This window comes from Microplitis mediator, chromosome 9 (genome assembly GCF_029852145.1).
Source record: "Microplitis mediator isolate UGA2020A chromosome 9, iyMicMedi2.1, whole genome shotgun sequence".
Classification (NCBI taxonomy): domain Eukaryota; kingdom Metazoa; phylum Arthropoda; class Insecta; order Hymenoptera; family Braconidae; genus Microplitis; species Microplitis mediator.
Genome location: NC_079977.1, coordinates 20,366,924 through 20,390,020, shown reverse-complemented (window position 1 = coordinate 20,390,020; position 23,097 = coordinate 20,366,924). Strand labels below are relative to the sequence as shown.

General features: G+C 29.9%; 1 protein-coding gene across 2 annotated transcripts; it reads right to left on the bottom strand.

The window, feature by feature from the left end:
• Positions 1-4,037: 4,037 nt before the first annotated feature.
• Positions 4,038-10,666, bottom strand: LOC130674595 (cysteine--tRNA ligase, cytoplasmic). Of its 2 annotated transcripts, none has more exons than XM_057479968.1 (6): positions 10,449-10,469; positions 10,205-10,387; positions 8,634-9,455; positions 7,044-7,401; positions 5,954-6,298; positions 4,038-4,587 (listed from the first exon to the last, which is right to left on the bottom strand). In XM_057479968.1, exons 2-6 carry the CDS (start codon positions 10,381-10,383, stop codon positions 4,093-4,095), a joined length of 2,199 nt encoding a protein of 732 aa, XP_057335951.1. In that variant the 5' UTR covers positions 10,384-10,387; positions 10,449-10,469; the 3' UTR covers positions 4,038-4,092. The 2 variants fall into 2 exon arrangements, with proteins under 2 accessions (XP_057335951.1, XP_057335950.1); XM_057479967.1 differs by lacking the exon at positions 10,449-10,469 and adding an exon at positions 10,512-10,666 and having other exon boundaries at positions 4,039-4,587.
• Between the last annotated feature and the right edge of the window lie 12,431 nt (positions 10,667-23,097).

The following is a 23,097-nucleotide window of genomic DNA, read 5'->3' as shown; positions in this document are numbered from 1 at the left end:
ACAAAAAAATAAAAAAAATAAATTTTCTTGATCGCTTTATTCATGTTTTTTATTTTTCAATGCTTGAGATTGTTAATAAAGAAGTAAAAAGTCGAAATTTTTTAATTTTTCTAACGGCGATCTTTTCTAAACCCTTTCAAGAATAGCTCCAAGAAGTACAAAAAAATCCGGGGGTTTCAGTTTAGATATAATCAGGGTTTTTCTGTGAACTTTCAACAAGTAAAAATTAATTATTAATTAATTAATTATTTGATCTGTTTTTGATGTTCTATAAAAATTTTAAGCTGTTTTTGATCTGTTGTTTTAAAAAACAATTGCGTTACGGGCAGACAAAACTAGATTAATTCTTGAACTTTAAAAAATTTTATTTCTGAACATTTGCAAGGACTAAACTAGATTAAATCATGGACTTATAAAATTTTTATTTATGGGCAATATTTATAAAAAATATATTAAGTTACAGAATTGATTATGTTTTGTTTACTATTTATTTATCGTCTTTTTTTTTTTACTCTGAATACCCTCTGGTTTGAGTATGTATTCACTCTGATCCCACTCTGGAAACATTCTGGAAACACTTTGTTATCAGTTTGTATGCAATGTGGATGCATAACGGTGTCAGTATGTATCCACTCTGGATACTTTCTGGGAACACTTTGGATTTACTCCGTATCCGCTCTGAAAATACTCTGGGTTCACTCTCAGAAAAGGGCACAAAACCATTCTGGAAATACTCTGGAGTCCGTATGGTTGCATCGTGTTACCAGAATATTTCCAGAGTGTATCCAGAATGTTTTTAATACCGCTAGGGTACTCTCTTAAAATGAACCAGTGAAATTCCACTGATTCAACCAGTGAAGTTCACTGATTCAACCAGTGAAGTTCACTGGTTTGACAAGTGACTAAAAGTTCACTGGTTGAATCAGTGAATTTCACTGGTTGAATCAGTGAACGTCGCGTTCACTGGTTTCAACCAGTGAACTAAAAATATGTAAGCGCGCGGGTACAGCAGCATTCCGTACATGAGTATATTTAAGTGTTTTATTATGTCAATAAATAAGTAATATTTATTGATTATCTTCATGTAATATTTTAACTAACTTTTATATAACAATAATAATTATATGCCACAATTTTTACAGAGTTTAAAAATAAATAACTTTGGAGTAATTTCAATAGCTTGGAGCTAACCTCAAAAATGAATAACATAATTTTAAAATTAAACAATATAAAAAGCCCATTGAAAATGGAAACAAATTCAATTTTTATAAATCCTAATAAATATTATTTATTTTATTACAAAATAATTTTTTATTAAATATAATTACTATTAAGACTCTTTTAGTTTACTTTGTTTTTAAATAAACGTTTATAATAAAATAAAATTAATCTAACCTATTGTGTTTATATTTATGTCGTTCACCGGCGTATCACTGGTTTAACCAGTGAATTTAACTGGTTCAACCAGTGAGTTTCACTGGTTCAACCAGTGAGCCAAGCGATCATCTTAGTCCACTGATTGAATCAGTGAATTTCACTGGTTGAACCAGTGACCGCTCGATTCACTGGTTGAACCAGTGGATTTCACTAGTGAATCAGTGGATTTCACTGGAAAATCAGTGAAAATTCACTGGTTCATTTTAAGAGAGTATGGATTCCCAAAAATTTAAGAAAAATAATTATAATATTGGGGGTGCAAGAATATTTTTGAATCAAATTTTTAAAAAATTCATTATTGAGAACTGGTACCAAAAAAATAAATTTAGGGAAGCGGGGTAAAATGAAACATTATTTATATTGAAGTTAAAAAAACTTATTAGGAAAAAAAATGGGGCAAGTCGGTAAATGTTCAGTTTATTTTTTTTTTAAGTTTGTCTTTTTGGACAAAACTGAAGCAGAGGTAGAATGGGCCGATCACAAAAAAATGGAATTATTCCTTTAATTTTTTTTTTTTTTTTCAAAATTATGGAATCGAAAAAATTAAATTTAAAAAATAATAATTTTGAATTGATATTTAAAATAAAAACCGTCAGTTTTTAAAAAAAATTTATGAATTATTTCAAGTCAAGAGGTCATTACACGAAATAAAAAAAAATTGTATCAACTCTAGAGTATCGAGTGCTCAGAGTTTTGATTGACGTCTCAATCGTTTTTCACATGCATATAAAGAAGTTACGATTTATGGCGTTGGTATTTATGGAGCTAGTGGATTATTATGTGCTAAGAAAAAAAAACACCCCTGACTTAAATTTTTTTTCTTACCTCCCGGGGACTTTTTTTTTACATAAATTTTAACGCCGGCTAACGAGCGTCATTTTAAAAATTTTTTTTGGTCATATCAAATTATTTAACGGCTTTTCAATCATATTTTTGAGTATTTTATATAAAAAAAATTTGTTTTTATTAATAATCGCTTACCCTCCGTTTTACTGGAAGTCAATCGTTTTTTTTTGTTGACAAGTTTTAAAATAGAATTTGAAAGTTACAAAAAAAGTTATTTTGCATTAAAAATTTATAACAAATTTTTTAAATGTTTTTGTTTTATTATTTTTTTTTTTGCTAATAAACTTGAAAATATCAAATTTAGGTAAAAAGTCATAAAGACCTTTTTTGTAGCCCTTAAAATTCTCTAAAAAAAAGTATCTAATGATATTTCTATTATCTCTATCTCATGGTTCGAAATTTGAATTTAAAAAGAACTGACTCAAAAATGTAAAGAGAAATTCAATAAAATAAATCTTTACTTTACTTTTACTCCTCAAATATCAGTCTTACGTCAAAATTTATTAGGACATTTTTTGTAGCCTTTGAAATTTTCTACAAAAAACCTTTATCTTGCGAATTCCTTAAATTGATATTTTGAGCACTACGAGCTTATAAACTTCAAAAGCTTTATAATGTGATTTTTTTTAAAACTTTTAAAATTCCAATAACTTTTAAAATATTCAAAATTTTGAAAAATTTGAGAGGACCTTTTTTGTAGCCTTTAAAATTTCCTATACAAAATCCTTATCCCGCGAACTCCTGAAATTAATATTTTGACCCCTACGGGCTTATAAACTTCAGAAGCTTTGGAATCAATTCTTTATCAAAAACTTGTAAGATTAGAATATTCAAAATTTTGAAAAATTTGTAAGGACCTTTCTAGTAGCCCTTAAAATTTCCTACCAAAAATCTTAACCCCGCGACCTCCTAACATTGATATTTTGAGCCCTACGTGTTTATAAACTTCAAAAGCATTATAATGTGATTTGTTTTAAAACTTTTAAAATTCAAATAACTTTTAAAATATTCAAAATTTTGAAAAATTTGTAAGGACCTTTCTTGTAGCCCTTAAAATTTCCTACAAAAAACCCTGATCCCGCGAAATCCTAAAATTGATATTTTGAGCCCTAGAGCTTATAAACTCCAAAAGCTTTATAATGTGATTTTTTTATTTAACTTTTAAAATCAAAATAACTCTTAAAATATTAAAAATTTTGAAAAATTTGCAAAGGCCTTTCTTGTAGCCCTAAAAATTTTCTACAAAAAACCTTTATCCCGCGAATTTCTAAAATTGATATTTCGAGCCCTACAAGCTTCTGAAACTTCAAAAGCTTTATAATGTAATTTGTTTTAAAACTTTTAAAATTCAAATAACTTTTAAAATGTTCAAAATTTTGAAAAATTTGTAAGGACCTTTCTTGTAGCCCTTAAAATTTCCTACAAAAAATCCTTATCCCGCGAATTCTTCAAATTAATATTTTGGGCCTTACGAGCTTCTGAAACTTTGAAGTTTCCATTAAATTCGAATCCAGTAAAATTTCATGGCCTCTAAAATTAAAGAACTTCTAAAATATTGAAAATTTCAAAAAATTCACACAGATCTTTTTTGTAGCCCTTAAAATTTCCCACAAAAAAAGTTCTTATCTTTTTTTTCCATATCTCTGATCCTTTCATCAGTATTTGAATTCAGACTGACTTAAAAATTTTGAAGGTCAAAAAATATTTTTAAAAAATACAAAAAAAGGAATTTTATTTTTATTTTAAATTTTATTTATTACAGTATCAAAAAAAAAAAAACAATAGTTACAATAATTAAGAAAAAAATCATCATTTACTAGATAAATATTCATTATATTTTTTTTCCTGCGCGATTTGTAATTTTTGTAATTTTTTAATCAACCCCTTGCTTAATTCCTTTCCCAAATTATCATGAGTCGGCAATCCTGAGCCATCGAACTTTGAGTACTTGTCAGTTTGACTCCTAAACATTTCGTTCGGAGAAATTTTCTTAGACTCCTCGCGCTCAAGCGCTTTTTGATTTATCTCAGCTTTCTTGCGCTCTTTCTCCGCAAGTTTTTCTTCTTCATTCCGGCGCTTAAGTTCTCGCTCTCTAAGCAACTCTTCTTTATTAACGAGTTTTATTTTACTCCTACCCGAATCCATGTCATCTTCAAGTCGGACGCCCACGTTGGGAAGAATTTCGTCGCGAAGTTTGTCGCACTCGGTCAGGATCAAAGAGGATTTTAAATCTTTACCATGATCACGAATTGTCTCACGGAACGTGGATAAGATCTCTAGATAAGGCATCGCTACTTGTTCAATCTGAAAAAAATAAATTAATTAATTAATTTATTAAAAAAATTTTTTATTTCGCAGGCGAAATTTATATAATTTTTATTGGCTAATTAATTGAGTGGCTCTAATTAATCACGTATTTTGATTAAGGAGGTGATTTCATAAAGTTTGAGTACCCACATCAATATATTCGCTTTGCATCAAAAATATATATACGTATAAATATATACATACATATGAATATTCACATATTCGAAATATATTGGTGTGGGTACTCATTGAACGCAGAATTTCATCAGCAATCTCCTAAAAATGTTTATTTATTTCCAAAATAATTTTTTTCCTCAGAGTTTCAAAAAATTAATATTTGGAATCAATGAAAAATTGGTTTTTCAACTTTTTCGAAATATTGCGATGTAGGTGCTCATTTTATGTAAAATTATCTCAAGGACACAGAAATTGGTTTCATTTCAAGAGAAAAAAAAAAAAAAAATTTGTTCAGAGATAGCAAAATTTATGAATTGGTTTAAAATAAATTTTAATGTACTCCGTTGAATTTATGACGCAATTTCATGAAGTTTGAGTACCCACATCAATATATTTGCTTTACATAGAAAATATACATATTTATAAATATATATATATAGATATAAATATTCACATCTCTGAAATATATTGATGTGGGTACTCGTTGAACGCAGAATTTCATCAGCAATCTTCTGAGAACATTTATTTATCTCTGAAAAATATTTTTTTCTTCAAAGTTTCAAAAAATTAATTTTTGAGGTCAATAAAAAATTTCTTTTTCAACTTTTTCGAAATATTATGATGTGGGTGCTCATTTTATGTAGAATTATCTGAAGGACCCAGAAATTTGTTTCATTTGAAAAAAAAAAAAAAACAAAATCTGTGCAAAGGTCACAAAATTTATGAATTGGTTTAAAATAAATTTTAATGTACTTCGTTGAATTTGTGACGCGATTCCATGAAGTTTGAGTACCCACATCAATATATTTGCTTTACATCTAAAATATACATATTTATAAAAATATATATAGATATGAATATTAACATTTTCGAAATATATTGATGTGGGTACTCGTTGAATTCAGAATTTTATCAGCAATCTCCTAAAAATGTTTATTTATTTCCAAAATAATTTTTTTCCTCAAAATTTCAAAAAATTAATTTTTTAAATCAATGAAAAATTCCTTTTTCAACTTTTTCAAAACATATCGATGTGGGTACTTATTTAAGAGGAAATTTTACCCACTTTCAAAATATCTAGTCCATTTTTTTCCAGAAATTTTTCTACTCTCACCATAACTCAATTTTATAATCCTCATTTTTTTAATCAACAAAAAAACAATTGAAAGAATGTAACTAGACTTACATCGAGAGCTTCATTATCAATAGGGAATCCAATGCCCTCTTGTTTTTTGATTGCTCCAAAAATAGTCAACATTTTAGTGACGTAAACTGCGATGTCTCTCAAGAGAAGTGTGTTAGGATCCTTTGCGTCTTTTACATAAATGTTGCAGTGTCCAATCAGATCTCTAATTACGTCTAAGACAGTCCTCGTGTCAATGTTATCACATAGTGCCTTATGGACGTTGTCTTTTGCGCGGGAAAATTTCGAGTTTAGCTCCAATTCTAAGTCACTCCACTTGTTGAAGGTTTGCAAAGTTACTCCGGCTCCAAGATCGCGGATACGGCACTTGACGTTCAAGAAAAATTCCTGTAATTACATAATTATTTTAATTAATTAAAAAAAATTGTTGCGGTTTAAAATTTTTAAACTTAAAAAATTCATAACTTTCAAACTTATCAAAGTTAAGAAACGTGATCGATCTCATTCTAAAGATCAGACTTTTTTCGATTCAAAACACACCCATTTTATTGATTTTTGTTTACACATTTCCGAGATATTAATTCTTGTATCTCTTTTTAAATTTTATTTACTTCCCCCTCCCCTCAGACTTAATTACACCTAGTAATTAATTACACATAGAGATGAATTTTTAATCACACTAGGATTCTTTTACCAAAAAAAAATTTTTCCCGCGAAAAAATTCAAAAATTTAAAATCCGCGGAATTTCGCGGATTTTTAATTTATGATTAATTTCTTCATTTTAATTAATTCCACATGCTTTAATTGCACAATAGTATGTTATTATAATTACACTAGCCATCTTTTGTCCAACGAATTTTTTTCCCGCGAAAAAATTCAAAAATTTAAAATCCGCGGAATTTCGCGGATTTTTAATTTATGATTAATTTCTTCATTTTAATTAATTCCACATGCTTTAATTGCACAATAGTATGTTATTATAATTACACTAGCCATCTTTTGTCTAACGAATTTTTTTCCCGCGAAAAAATTCAAAAATTTAAAATCCGCGAACTCCGCGGATTTTTAATTTCTGATTAATTAATTAATTTTGAATAATTTTGGTGGCTGTGAAAATTAATATGTACTTACATTAACAAATTTTTCATACTGTACAGCCATGTCCATGGTACCTTCACTGTAATCAAGAGTGTCCTTCCACGAGTGGAGTAAGAACGCGAGTCTCAATTGTCTCGCGGTGTGTTTCTTAAGGACCTCATTGATAGTAATAAAATTTTTCAATGACTTAGACATCTTGCAGCCGGCTATTGTCAAGTGTCCTGAGTGCAAAAAGTACCGGACCCAGTTATCGTTGTTGTAATAAGCTTCTGATTGAGCTAATTCATTGTCATGGTGCGGGAATTTCAAGTCGACACCGCCAGTGTGAATGTCCATGCTCGAGCCGCAGATCGCGCTTGCCATCACTGAACACTCTATATGCCAACCTGGTCTGTTGATACAGTAATTAGATTAATTAGTAATAATTAATGAATATTTATTATTTTTTTTTACAGGGAAAAGTATAATAAAATATTAGAAAAAATTTCTATGACTGAAATCAGAATATCTCGTTAAATATCAAACATATCGAAAAATTTATAAGGACCTTTTTTGTAGCCCTTGTAATTTCCTACAAAAAACTCTTATCCCGCGAATTCTTAAAATTAATATTTTGAGCCCTATGAGCTTCTAAACCTTCAAAAGTTCGCTCGTTACATTTTTAACTAAAAAATTTTTTTTTCTTGATTTGAAAATTACTATAACTTCTAAAATATTTGAAATTTTGAAAAATTTGTGAAGACCTTTTTTGTAGCCCTTAAAATTTCCTACAAAAAAGTCTTATCCCGCGAATTTCTAAAATCAATATTTTAAGCTCTACGAGCTTCTAAAAAATTCAATTGATTTTTAACTAAATTATAATTCAAAAATTTTCAAATCAAAATAACTTTTAAAATATTCAAAATTTCGAAAAATTTTTGAGGACCTTTTTTATAGCTCTTAAAATTTCCTACAAAAAACTTTGATCCCGCGATTTTCTAAAATCAATATTTTAAGCCCTATGAGTTTCTAAAACTCCAAAATCTCGCTGGCTAAATTTTTATCAAAAAAATTTTTTTTTCTTGATTTGAAAATTACAATAACTTCTAAAATATTAAAAATTTTGAAAAATTTATGAGGACCTTTTTCGTAGCCCTTAAAATTTCCTACAAAAAAGTCTTATTCCGCGATTTTTTAAAATCAATATTTTAAGCTCTACGAGCTTCTAAAAAATTCAATTTTTAACTAAGTTGTAATGCAAAAATTTTCAAATTAAAATAACTTCTAAAATATTTAAAATTTCGAAAAATTTATAAGGACTTTTTTTGTAGCTCTTGAAATTTTCTACAAAAAATCTTTATCCCGCGAATTCCTTAAACCAATATTTTGAGCCCTATGAGCTTCCAAAACTTGAAAAGCCCGCTCGTTAAATTTTTATCTAAAAAACTTTTTTTTCTTGATTTGAAAATTACAATAACTTCTAAAATATTCAAAATTTCGAAAAGTTCATAAGGACCTTTTTTGTAGCCCTTGGAATTTCCTACAAAAAAGTCTTATCCCGCGAATTCCTCAAACCATTATTTCAAGCCCCACAAGCTGTTAAAAAAAAAAATCTTTAGGAAAACTTAAAAGTAAAATCATTACCTTCCTTTGCCCCAAGGACTCGGCCAAGCGGGTTCTCCGGCCTTAGAACTTTTCCACAGCGCAAAGTCATTCGGTGACTTTTTCTCCATAAGCTTATCAGCACCCAGACTCAAATCACCTTCGCCTTCATGCAAACTGCTGACGTCCCCAAAGGCTTCTGGTACCAATTTAGCGTACGAATGATTTTTGTCGGAGTCAAATTTATTGACGTCAAAATAAACTGATCCATTGGAAACATACGCGAGCCCATTGTCAATTATTTTGTTTATAAATTCAATTATTTCCGGCACGTACTCGCTGACCCTCGTCAGCACATTGGGCCTTAGAACATTGAGCGCGTCCATGTCCTCGTGAAATTTGAGCTCCCAGTGCTGTGACAATTTTTCAAAAATTTCGTGATTTTCATCAGAAATTGTCGTGCCTAATTTTTTATCCAACCAATCCGCGATCGCGTCACGTGCGTTGGTCAGTAATTGGGACTGATAAATTTCGATGTCCGACTTCGAATTTTTTTTTATTGAATTTTCTAAATTTTCAATGGACCCGCGAATTTTTTCCAACATTGATGACAACATTGTTTTCTTATCTGGATCAGTTACGTTGTGGATAGACGATGACAAGTTTGTTATAACTGAGTTGGTGTCTTGGAGTATTTGCTCGAGGTTGGATGAATTTTTTTCTAGATAACAGTCGAATAAATAATTTTGACGAGCGCGTTTTATTATTTTGTCATCGATGTCAGTTATGTTCATTACGTAGAGCACGTCGTAGTTGAAGTAGTCCGAGAGGACACGACGCAAGATGTCGAAAGAGATGTATGATCTGAAAATATTGTGTTATTAACAGAGTGTCTGACAAAATGGGGGAAAATGGACCTAGGGAATGAATTCGGGAGGTGATTTCGTGAAGTTTGAGTACCCACATCACTAGGTTTGGGTAAGAAAAAAAAACGCGGGTAAAATGGGTCATTAAAAAAAATGAGTAATTTGATTGGAGTAAAAAAATTTATTTAAATATATCTTTGTGGGTATTCATTTGATGCGGAATCGTCTCAAGAATACAAAAATTTGATTTATTGAAAAAAAAAAAAAATTTGGAAAAAACTTTCTAAGAGATCGCATAATTTATGGAATGATTCAAAATAAATTTTGATGTCGACGGCTGAATTTGTGACGGGATTTCATGAAGTTTGAGTACCCACATCAATATATTCGCTTCGCATCGAAAATATATGTATGTATAAATATATATATACATATGAATATTCACTTTTTCGAAATATATTGATGTGGGTACTCAATGAACGCAGAATTTTATCAGCTATCTCCCGGGAACTTTCATTTATCTCTAGAAAAAATTTTTTCCTCAAAATTTGAAAAACATAATTTTTGGAGTCGACGAAAAATTGATTTTTCAAAACATATCGATGTGGGTACTCGTTCGACAGGAAATTTCATCAGCTTTCAAAATAATGAGTCCATTTTTCCCCAAAAAATTTTCTTTGCTCTCAATAACTAATTTTCATAGTTTTTATTTTTTTAACTAACGGAAACTATTTATTAAAAAAATACCTCGCGTGACCCATATGTGATGCATCATAAACAGTCGGCCCACAACTGTACCAAAGAACACGATTTCCATATTGCGGTACAAATTCTTCTTTTTGTCTCGTTAAACTATTAAATAATTTTAATGTCGGCTTGTTTTCATTCGAAGGCTTTTCCCAAACTGGCTGCGTACGTTTACTCATTTTTCTGATAAAAAAAAAAATTAATTATTAGTAAATATATGATGCAATAACCAACAAATATTTACTTTTTTTTTATTCACTCAAAATTTCTTATGCCAAAAATTATTTTCGAAATTTTTCATACGTACCCTAGTACAGTAATTTACAATAAATAAATAAATAAAATAAATATTATTTATTTCGGCTTATTTTGCCACACGTGTACTGACAGTTATTTATGTCTATTTATACACTTATATATATATATATGTATATTATAGGCAAAGTAATATTTTTACGTGGACATGTCATGACCTCAATAGAACAGCGACAAAGGACCGAAGTTCTAAGCCAGTTACGGTAACAGAAAATATTTACCATCAATAGAAAAAAGTCTGGAAGTTTCCAATTTCACTGACAGGTGTCGTTTGGTGGTTGTGTAAAAAGAACAAAAGAACAGCTGAGCCTACCGGCTACAACTGGAGATTGTAAGAGAATAGAGAATTAGCGATAGATATTGACCAGATTTTTATAAAACGTTTTGTTCTCTAAATAATTATATTTCTTGCACTATAATGTCAATATAAATAGAAATTTATAAATAAATATAAAGAAAATCTATAGGATAGGAGTTATAAATGCAATCCCGATTAGAATTTTTTCCTGATTTGCCTGCCCTGATTAAACAACTGAATTTGATCGAATTAAACAGAATTAAATTTTTAATTCTATTTAATTCAGATGAATTCTGTTAATTCGGTACCTAACTTAAAAATGAATTCTGTCTAATTCGGCAGGAAAACCAGAATTTGTCCAAATTAAAACGAATTTAAATAATTCTATTCGGTTTAATTCTGATTAATTCGAATATTATTCTCCAATTTCTGGTTCTGAATCCGAATTAAACTGAATTAAAACGAATTTGAAATTTTTAAATCGGTTTTATTCTGTTTAATTCAATTTCAGATTTTCAATTCAGTTGAATTCTGGTTTGCAGAATTCGACAGAATATAACAGAATTAAAATTTTTAATTCGGTCGAATTCAGTTGTTTAATCAGGGTGAAGTACCATGAAGACCTTCTTAAGTTAACATAAGGTTTGCCTTAATAGGGCAAACCTGAGGAGTTCCGTCCCTGGTTAAGAAATCCAATTCACTTCAATAGGATTTGATCGGAAATTTCCGAAAAATATATTATTGTTCGATTGAAACCTATTGAATCCCATTCAAAATTTTTATCGGAATGAATCGGTTCCAATCGGAAAATCATATTTATATTTCGTTATTATTTTCCGACTGAAACCGATTTAATTCAATTCAAAATTTTTAATCGGTTCCAATCGGAAAATAATAACGAAAAATTTTGAAAATCCAAAAGTGCACGACTCATAATGCTCATTTATTATGAAATAATAAAATAAAATAAAAAAATGGCGGGGAGCACGAATAAATTTAAAATATATACAATTTTCTTTCATTAAAATTTGTTATGTTTTTTTTTAATTACCCGAGTCGAAATTTGAATGGGCTTGACGCCCGTACTGACATAGGCTCATCTGCCATGACTATCGTGAATATTACAATTCCCGTGATGGTCAAATCATCTATACTCACAATTTTTAAACGAATGAAAAAATCTTTGCTACCACCCGGGTCGAAAAATTTGATATGATTTTAGTCTAACTGGACTGTATTTGGACTACTTGGTCTGTTATTGAACTTCGATAAAAATTTTAATCTGTTTTTGATCTACCCGGACTGAAAAATTTGACCTGATTTTAGTCTGATTGGACTATTTGATCTGATTTTGATCTTTTATGAAAATTTTAAGCTGTTTTCGACCTGCTACTTTAAAAAACAAACGCGTTACGAGCAAACTAAATAAGATTCATTCGTGAACTTTAAAAAATTTTAGTTCTGAAAATTTACAAGGACAAAACTAGATTAAATCATGGACTTATAAAATTTTTATTTATGGGCAATATTTATGAAAAAATATTAAGTTGCAGAATTGATTATGTTTTATTTACTATCATTTGTTTAAAAATTTCGGCAGTTAATGAAAATTTGACAGCTTAATTTTTTAGTTGTCTTCGTTGAATATTTATATCATTGAATAAAAGTGATAAAACAATTCTTAAAATGTCAAGAATTTTCTCTTCTTTACTGGATAAAATTGAAAATATTTTGGCATAAGAAAACATCAAAATTTTTGTGCTACGGAGAAAAATGCTGGCTCGAAATCTACCAATTTTTATTATGCTGTCGACCAAACTTAAAACAGAAAGTAAAGTATCCAAAAAATTACTATGCTCTTATAAAAAATTATTATGCTGCATCAAAATTATTATAATGTATGGAAGTAATTGATATTAAAGCTCATCGATAAGTTTCTCGCGCGTAATAAGTAATGTGATACAGTATAATCATTTTTTGTAAGAGCACGATAATTTTTTGGATGCTTTACTCCCTGTTTCAAGTTTAGTCGACAGCATTGTAAAAATTAGTAGGTCACGAGCCAACATTTTCTCTGTGTGACATCTTATTATGGAAGCGCATTAGCATGTTTTAAATACCAAGAAAATTAAAATAAATTAATAAATCTAGATTATTATTATTATTATTATTATTATTATTATTATTATTTATATTTATATTTATAAAAAGTCCTGTTTTTGTCCTTAAAAACAATTGAATACAGACCAATAATTATAATAAAAAAGTCTGTTTTCAGTCTGAACGCGATTTAAAACAGACTAAATATCATACGAAAATAAGTCTGATATTAGCCTGGATAAGGAATAGTACGGGCAAAAACAGATTAAATTCTTATATAAAATAAATACGATTTATAAACTTGAATTAAAGAAAAAATATTTGAATTTATCATTTATTTTAAAACAGATCTAATTTTTTGACCCGGGCATACAGTATGGTAGAATCGACCATACAACATAGTGGTATCCGCGAAAAATTTTTTTCCGTGTGAATTCGTAAGGTTGATGGGAATATTTGTGCCAAAGTTCAAATTTGTAAGTCGAATATGCTTCCTTGTCATTCAACCCACTAACACCCCCCCCCCCCCTCACAGAAAAGCCGAAGAAAATTGATTTTGTCTATCTTTTTGAACATTGAATATCCAATAAATGATGTTTAGTCTCAATCTTTAAGACTGGCGATTCGCACAGTCAATTACTACCGTGACATTTAAAAATTATATTTAATATGATTTTAAAATATTTTTAATTTATAATTCTTCTGATATGGAAATTGAAATCGCATCAAATATGTAGGTCAGTATATTTTTTTTTTGCAAATCGATTTCTTGCACAGCAACAATGTTTAGAAGGGACAGTTGACAACAAGCGCAAAAACAGTGCATGTGTTTGAATTAGAAGCTCATGCATGAAACAATCGAATTGCTAATGGACACGTATTCTTTACAACACCGCAAAATAGAATATTACTCATTTATTTATTTTCCTGCATTAGTTACAGCAAAAAAGTCAAAGAGAACAGACGTGTATTTAACCGGCATCCACTTATTGATTTTATTAAGCAGTTCAATAAATAATTTCAACAATAGAATTTCGATTTATATTTTAAAATTCAAGTACTTCAAAATAATCATAATGAAGTGGATATGGGGAATAGGGAAGATGATTTTGTGTCTTTTTTTTGTGAGTGCAGTCGAAAGCCACCTCAGCAAATTCATAGATTTTTCGACGTCAGAACTAAACGACCTTCCAATTTCACAAAATCACACGGTAATTAAAATTTTTATAATGCGAGTAATAAATGACTATTTAATTGAATTATTGATTTTAAACAGAGAAAATTACTGGAATTGTGTTTTTCCGATCGAATGAACCCAGTGGTCATAACTAAAGATTTGGTTAAAATGTTTCACGGAATCACAGACAATGAGGAAGTAAATATTTCTTTTATCATAATAGATGAAAATTTGAGCTGGAGGTACTGGCATGATCGGAACTTAATTGTGTATCCATCTTATTCCACTGTCATTCTGTCAGGCGATTCTATCAAAAGCGAGTGCTTCGTTTTATCGCCAAAGATTGAGGTAAAAGTCCCTTTTATGAAACAACGTCCCTATTCATGATACACTATTTGAAGTGAATTAATTATTTAAAAAATTCATCATTATAGGGGAGGGTGGGGCAGAGCGGCCCCCCTGTAATTTTGACCAAAAAAAAAATTTTTTTTTTTTCGACTAATTACTATAAATTCGATATGTTCGCGCATTTTTAGCCCTACGCATGACATTCGGGGCAAAATGGACAAGCCCAAAATTTTGAAAAAGTGATTTTTTCATATTTTTATCGTCAAATTAAAAAAAAATTATTATAATTCTACATTTCTAGCCCTACGCATAACACTTGGGGCAAAATGGACCAGCCGAAACTTCCGAAAAAATTATTTTTTCATATTTTTCGGCCGTTTCTCTATGTAAGAGGCAAATTTGGTCACTAAAAATTTATAAAAATTAAATTTTTTTTTTTAGTTGATAAATTTTTGAAATAAAGTAAAATTATAGAATTGATTTTTTTTTTTATTAAATAACAATTAGTAATTAAGGTAATCGAGAGTGAACGATTTTTTACGCTTTAAAAAATTTTTTTCGAGTAATATAAAAACCAAAAATAGTTGTCAAGAGTAAGAAATACATTCTTAATGATGAAAACAATTTAAAAAAAAAAAAACAAAAAAAAACATTTTTTTTATCACTTCTTGAAGGGGAGCCGCTCTGTCCCACAAAAAAAAATAAAAATTTTCAGAATTTTGGCAAAATGTGCATAAATTTGTTCGAAATAAGACAAAAGTAAAGTGATTTTATGGTTGAAAGCCACAAAAAATAATAATTGGCTTAGGGGGGCCGCTCTGCCCCACCCTCCCCTATTTGCTAAAAATGTAATGAGTACGTAATTTAATCCATTTTTAGCGTAATTTGTTAGTTTCACTAATTATTCTTTCTGTATAGATATAAATAATATATATAAAAGTACTCTAGAACTCAATAATGCAAAAAAATGACGAAAAAAAAGAAAAAATTTCCTAAAACGCAAATAAAATCGAAGAAAAAAAAAATTGAAACTTTTTTTTTGTGTTCTAAATTTTTTTTTTGACATTTTTTGGAAATTTTTTCTTTTTTTTCCTCATTTCTTTGCATTTGCTGAGCAACCAACGCTAAAATTTGAGAAAAGTCCGAAAAAAATAATTTTTTCATTTTGATTATGATTACACAATTAAAGGAACAAAACTTGCCCCTTTAATTGTTTAGCAAAACTTTGATCGATGATTCCCAAAAAACGTTTAGATAGATCAATTTAAAAATTCACAGGAGTCTTGGGAGTACATTAAGCTAAAAAAGTTCCTGGCAACATTATTTTTTTTATCGATATTTGCAGAGTAGCGGTTGATTTACTAAAAAACCAAAAAAAATCATTTTTTTGTACTTACTTCTAATGGATGTTAAAAATAAAAAAAAATTTTTTTTCCAAACAATGATGACAGGGTTTTGTAGGGAATTTATTCAAGTTTTCAACGCCGCCCTTTAACCTTCTGTGCGATCATTGGTACCTGAAATATCGATGATCAAAGACAAAAGGATCATTTTCTGTTTGAAGTCTGATATCTCTGCGACAAATCGTCCTACGAGGTTGAAAAAAAACCAAATTGAAGCTGAATAAATTTGCTAAACGAACTATGCATTCGTTTAGTTAAAAGAATTTTTCCGCGGTCCGTAGGCTCTTCGGAAAAAAAAAATTTAGAAATTTTTCGTCTCGCGGTATTTTTCATGTTTGCGCAATAACCGGAGCTTTTAAAAAATTTTGAAAAAATGCACCAAAACTAGAGATTTCAAGCTATAAAATGCTTTTTTTAAAATCTCAATACGATCATTTTTCACCAAGTTACAGCCTTCCAAAAATCACTAAAAAATTAATAAAATTTTTCTGCTCCTTTAATTTTTTGCATTAGTGTATAATTAGATATAGACTATATTTAATTGAATAGAAAAAATGGCCTGATCCAATTGTATACAATTTGTATAGAAATTGTATACAATTTCTATACAGTTGTATACAATTGGATCGGGCCATTTTTTGTATATAATTTCATACAATTGTGTAAAATCTTTTTCCATCGGGATTTAAATACCAATTCTTTTTTCAGTGTCGCCCAAGAGGAATCACTTACATCGAAGAAGATTTGAAATCTATAAATTATTGGAGCATCACGACAACGGTCTTGGTTGCTGGGAACCAGTGTGACGATGCATCGAAAGCGTTGGGATGGCTCTGGGGAAAAGAAATTTCTACATCATATTTCTTATGCCCCAACGAATTTAACAACAATACGATGATCTACACCATGAACCCTTTTGGTGATAGAGCGCCTTCACCCTGGGAAAAAGTCGAAACTCAAGACAAACCATGCGACGTGTGCACGTTCTACAGAATGTCATTTATTAACGGTAAGAATCGATCATTTTTGGATAATTTATGTACCAGAAAAGTTGACTCAGAAATTTATCAATTTCCGTGACACTGTCGAAGCGTTCAGATTCCTAAAATCTATTGATTCGGATGTATTGTGAAGTACACGTTCTCCAGTAATGTCGGAGTAGTATATTACAAACTACGGGAGGCAAATAGGTTACTCTGACCCGCGTGTGTAAATGCTTACTCGATCCGAAAGCGAAAGCACGCGGATCAGGCCGTAGGGGAGAGGTGCTGCAATTGTAACAAAAAAGTTTATTTTTTTTATTTCATTCGTTTTTTTTTCAAGATAGTTAACGTAAAAACTGCCAGAAAGTTAGCTGATAGTATCTTTTATGTGACTGACGTAGTTAATTAGTAAAAGTTCATGTTAACTTATCAAAACATCTATTTATACAACTGAAGTCAGGGACCAAGATGGCGGCGTGCATGGGTTACAATTGCAAAACAGTGCAGGGGCAATTATAACACGGAACGAAATAGATATTTTTCATCAAATTGCTTTTATTATTCAGTTTTAATACATACTATTATACTTTATTAACTCACGAAGTCAAGTATTCAAACTTATAGTATCGTATATATTGAGATCTTTAAAAGAAATTATTCAACATTTATAAATATTGAAACAATCAAAAAATTAACTACGCTGAAATATATTTGTGGCACATCCAGATGGCGCAGATTTCATACACGACTCTGAGTGTTACAATTGCTACTCGGTCAAGGGTAACAATTGATGCTCGCACTGAATTGTTTTTAAAAATCTAATTGCAATAACAAAAATCAGTAAATTTATATGAAATTCGATTATACAATACTCTTGATATGTCTCTTAAAGTATTAATATAAGTCTTACAACACAACATTAGAAAACCAATTTGTTATTAAAAAAATTGTGAAGCTTCAAAAAAAAAGTTCTCACACGTATTTTCAAAAATTCTCAATATTTTAATATCGGAAGGAAATTAATAAATGAAATTTTGATCTAATTCATAAGTTACTGTTTGGAATATGTTGTGAAAAGAATCATCAAAATTTTTTGTTTTTTTAATAGATTTGTATTGAATGTTACAATTGCCCCTTGTTACAATTGCAGCACCTCTACTAACTTTCTCCGTGGTTTGTGCACTATTTTGTACCAGATCTGTTCCTAAAAGTTTGAATTTCTGCTTTTTTTGTGGAAAGAATAGCGCATGTGCAAAGTTTAATCATTTGCTATCTCATTCGAAAAACGTACGACGTTTCTCCCGTTACTAAGGGCAGCAATTCAAACTTTCGGTGCGTTTTTGGTAGAGAAGTGAATACTGAAAAATTTGTAGTAATCGTATGTTTATTATTATATCAATTTTATTTCAGATGCTGAAATTTGTTCAAATGTAACTTTTGACAAAACAAAGATCTTACACGGATACGTATTAGGTACATTGATGCTTCCGCCTAAGATGTTACGAAAAACCAAAGTTTTCTTTGAAAATTTATATTCAGCTATGAACATGACTCCTATTCATCCGATTAAGGAACGTGGATATTTAAATTTAATTTCTGGCGATCCATGGCCAATTGAAGATTTAATGAACGAATTTCACAATATCATACCTTACTTCGAGCAAGGAGGATACGTTATAGTGACACAAAAACAAAGTTTTGTTCCAACTCTCGATCAAGTTATTGACAGTTTTTTCACTCGGGAAAGAATCATCATGTCATCAGTTATTCTATTAGTTCTTTTTGTAATGATGTTTCTCAACAACCGGTACGATTTCGGTGCGACCGTTTTAGATCTCGTAGCGTTTCTTCTCGACATGGGAATATCGACTCCAATTCTTCGACTTTCAATGCGTATTACGTTCATGAGCGCAACGTTATTTGCTCTGATTTTTAATCCGGTGTTACAGGGGCAAGTGACTTCTCTCTTGAGTAGACCCGGACATAGAAATGTCCAAAGTTTGAAAGACTTGGTAGATCATGATTATCGCGTGTATTTCCGTTCTGAGGAAATCACAAACAAATTGCGTGGAAATCGACCATGGGATGATGATTCTATGGTCCACTTTTGGGATATGTTGGGTCGAAACAAATATCAAGATGATTGTCTGTCAAAAGTTAGAAACGATTCCTCCGTTGCTTGTATACTTGACTATACCGAACTTGAATACATTGACCAGAACTTACACTATTCGAAAGAATTTTCCAATAAATATCACGTTTTTTATACTGATAGACATTTCCCATTAAATGAAAAAATCAATAAGATTGCACTTAAATTGTTCGAAACAGGTCATTTAAATTATGCTGAGAGACGTGAGTTTCATAAGATTTTGTTGGAACGAAAACGAAAAATTGAACGAATTAAGGAATCGATAAAACATAATCAACTCGATCTCGAGGATTTTGAATTGATTTACATTACGATGACACTCGCGACGGCTTGGGCGATTATCGTTTTTGGTATCGAAGTTTTGATTAAAAAAATAGTAACTTTCTTAGATAAACGTGCGAAAGAGTCAGAAAAAAGAAAATTGATGATCAGAGAGACAATCGCGTCTACCGTTAGACGAATGGCCATTGTCACGCAACAATTATAATTTCCATTAAATATCGCGTAAGTTTCTTCGCAACGACATATTTATTTATCGATTGGTGTTCCGTGTTTCTATTCCCTGATTAAAAAAGTGAATTGAAAAGTATTGAAAATTATCTCAATTCTTTTCAATCCCTCGGCGGTTTTGGAAAGTATTGAATGGAATTAAAATTTCGATCGTTTGAATACTTTCCAATTCCAAAGTGGAATTCGAAAGTATTGAAAAGAATTCAATCTTTCATCATTCCAATTTAGGTATTGAGAAGGATTCGGAAAGATTCAAAAATTTCAATTCATTTCAATCTTTTTCAATCCCACACTTGATCCGAAATATCGGACTATTTAGGTATTGAGAAGGATTCAGAAAGATTCAAAAATTTCAATTCATTTCAATCTTTTTCAATTCCACACATGACCCGAAATGTGATATTATTTAGGTATTGAGAAGGATTCAGAAAGATTCAAAAATTTCAATTCATTTCAATCTTTTTCAATCCCACACTTGATCGAAATATCGGATTATTTAGGTATTGAGAAGGATTCGGAAAGATTCAAAAATTTCAATTCATTTCAATCTTTTTCAATTCCACACATGACCCGAAATGTGATATTATTTAGGTATTGAGAAGGATTCAGAAAGATTCAAAAATTTCAATTCATTTCAATCTTTTTCAATCCCACACTTGATCGAAATATCGGATTATTTAGGTATTGAGAAGGATTCGGAAAGATTCAAAAATTTCAATTCATTTCAATCTTTTTCAATTCCACACATGACCCGAAATGTGATATTATTTAGGTATTGAGAAGGATTCAGAAAGATTCAAAAATTTCAATTCATTTCAATCTTTTTCAATCCCACACTTGATCGAAATATCGGATTATTTAGGTATTGAGAAGGATTCGGAAAGATTCAAAAATTTCAATTCATTTCAATCTTTTTCAATCCCACACTTGATCCGAAATATCGGACTATTTAGGTATTGAGAAGGATTCAGAAAGATTCAAAAATTTCAATTCATTTCAATCTTTTTCAATCCCACACTTGATCGAAATATCGGATTATTTAGGTATTGAGAAGGATTCGGAAAGATTCAAAAATTTCAATTCATTTCAATCTTTTTCAATTCCACAATTGATCCGAAATGTCGGATTATTTAGGTATTGAGAAGGATTTAGAAAGATTAAAAATATCAATTCATTTGAATCTTTTTCAATTCCTTGGAAGTTCAGAAATTCTTTTATTATTTTGGGATTGAAAAGTATTCATTTTATGTCAAAATGAATACCTTGGGGTATAGAAAGTATTCGAAAGGATTCATTTCTCATCTTTTTCAATACTTTTCAATTCACTTTTTTAATCAGGGTTATACGTGTCGTTGAATCGAACTAATAAATTCTGAGATCATCTGAAACTGCTTCTGTCGAATCTTCTGAAGTCATTATCACAAGATGAAATAATTTCATACCAATAGTAATATTTAATAGAACTAACAAACCAAAATCTAATTTATGAATCCTGTCATTTTACCGATCCTGCTATACTACACAAGTCAATCAGGCGTTTGTAAAAATGAAACCTTTCAGTCATTATTATGAATTCTCCATTATAAATATCAAGATTTAACAATATGCGCACTAATAAATGGCAATTGTCCATCATACATTAATTTGTTTCAACCTTGATTTTAATTTTTGTGCTTGATAATAATTCAAAACTTAAACATTTGATGATGAACAAATTGTAATTTTCAATTTTCTATAATTGTACTGTCAAATTATCAATAAATTGAATTACAATGGTATACATCATAAATTACTCATTCTTTAGCAAATCATGCTGATTCAGTAACTTATTCTATAAAACTCTCTAAACTTTTCCTCAGCTACCCCCTCCCCCTTCCTATATTTAACGTCTTGCTGGAAACTAAAGAGCAAATATTTTGTGCGAGATTTGCTTTAGATGTAATCATCTGCAAATATTAATAATTATTGGCCATCAACTTTGCGTTTACAGGAGTTATCAGATACTTTTAGCTAAGTTTTCCTCGGAAGAAATGTCTCTATACTGTCAAAATAAATCAAATTGAATAATTTATAAATTAAAAAAAAAAAAACATTATCCTTTCTGTCCCAGCTATTATGTGTAGGGCTAAAAATTCGCAAATATATCGAATTTATGGTAATTAAAAAATGAATAGAAAAAAAATTTTTTGATAGAATTTTCGGAGGGGCCTTTCTGCTCCACCGTCTCCTAAATAACTTGTATAAAATTATAATACAGAGAAGAATACACTGCATATATTTTTTGTGGCCAACAATAGATTGCGCCCATTGAGAAATTTTTGAAAAAAATTTTGGGTCATTCAGTCATCAGTTTTGATGGTCCGATCCCGTTTTGCGCGCCCAGCCCCTATTTATCCTTATTTTACACCTTAAACGGAAAGCGCTGAGGGTGTTATAAAAACGGTTTTTTTTTTCGACTATTTTACTCACAGAAAAATATTTCTACACTCTGTAAAATTACACCAAAATAGGTTAAATTGTATACTAAGATATAGACAAATTATTATGGACCAATTTGATTCAAAAATTAATTCAATTCTTTATTTTATAAGTTTAAAATAAATTATTCTACTTGAAAAAAAACCAGTGCTGTCAATTGATACGTTTGAAACTTCGTAAACACGATAGCTTTCGATAGACACAATTAATCGGCCTACTTTTTTTTTGTCATCTTTTGTATTCTTTATTTTCAGAACCCTACGGAAAATCACTATCTAAATCCTTTTAGTTTAATTGTGAATAATTAAAAACATAAAACTAATTATTCACGAAAAATTTAGCTGCCATTTTTATTCTTAATGTTGTCATTATTTTTTTTGTCATCCGTTATTTTTTCTATTTTTACTCTGATGATGTAGTTTATAACGGGGTGAAATGCTTTAGCATTCTGTTAAAAATGAATTGCGACTCGCGACAAAAGATTGGGCCTCCACAATTACTACACAGAAAAAAAAAAATTCTCGACTAAAGGTAAATATTTTTGATTCAAAAATATTTTTTTGGAGACCTAAATTTTCTCAGATAAAGTAGAAATTTTCTCCGACCAAGACGAATTTTTTTTAACCAAAACAAATTCTCTTGGCTCAAGAAAATCTTGACTTGGTTCCCGAAAACGTTTGTCTTCAAAAATATTTTTTTGATTCAAGATAACTTTTTTTTTCTGTGTATGTGACAGTCAACTCTGGGATGATGATTCTTCTGCTAACTATTTGCTTAGGTTGTTACCGTGGGAACATGAATTATGTCTGAACAAAGTCAGGGAAAGTTCTTCTGCAGCCTGTATAGCTGAATACAGCAAACTCGAAGATATTGATGAGAACTTATATATTTCCAATGAATTTTCTTTTCATTATCGTGTGTATATGACCGGTCAAACTTATCCTTTAAATAAAAAAATCAATAGAATCGCAATGAAGTTATTCGAAACTGGTCATTTAGATTATGCTGAGAGACGTGAATTGCAGATAGTTTTGTTGAAACGTAAGAGAAAAATTAACAAAATTAAGGCATTACGAAAGTATAATCAGTTGGATCTAGAGGATTTCCCGTCTGCGTACATTGCAATGAC

Bases quoted from the DNA above. Each gene is read 5' to 3' on its own strand.
- LOC130674595 (XM_057479967.1), bottom strand. From the start codon at position 10,383: ATGAGTAAACGTACGCAGCCAGTTTGGGAAAAGCCTTCGAATGAAAAC. The intron at 7,402-8,633 runs GTAATGATTTTA...CTGTATCAACAG, and splicing joins AGTCCTTGGGGCAAAGGAAG to ACCAGGTTGGCATATAGAGT. The intron at 6,299-7,043 runs GTAAGTACATAT...ATGTAATTACAG, and splicing joins AGTATGAAAAATTTGTTAAT to GAATTTTTCTTGAACGTCAA.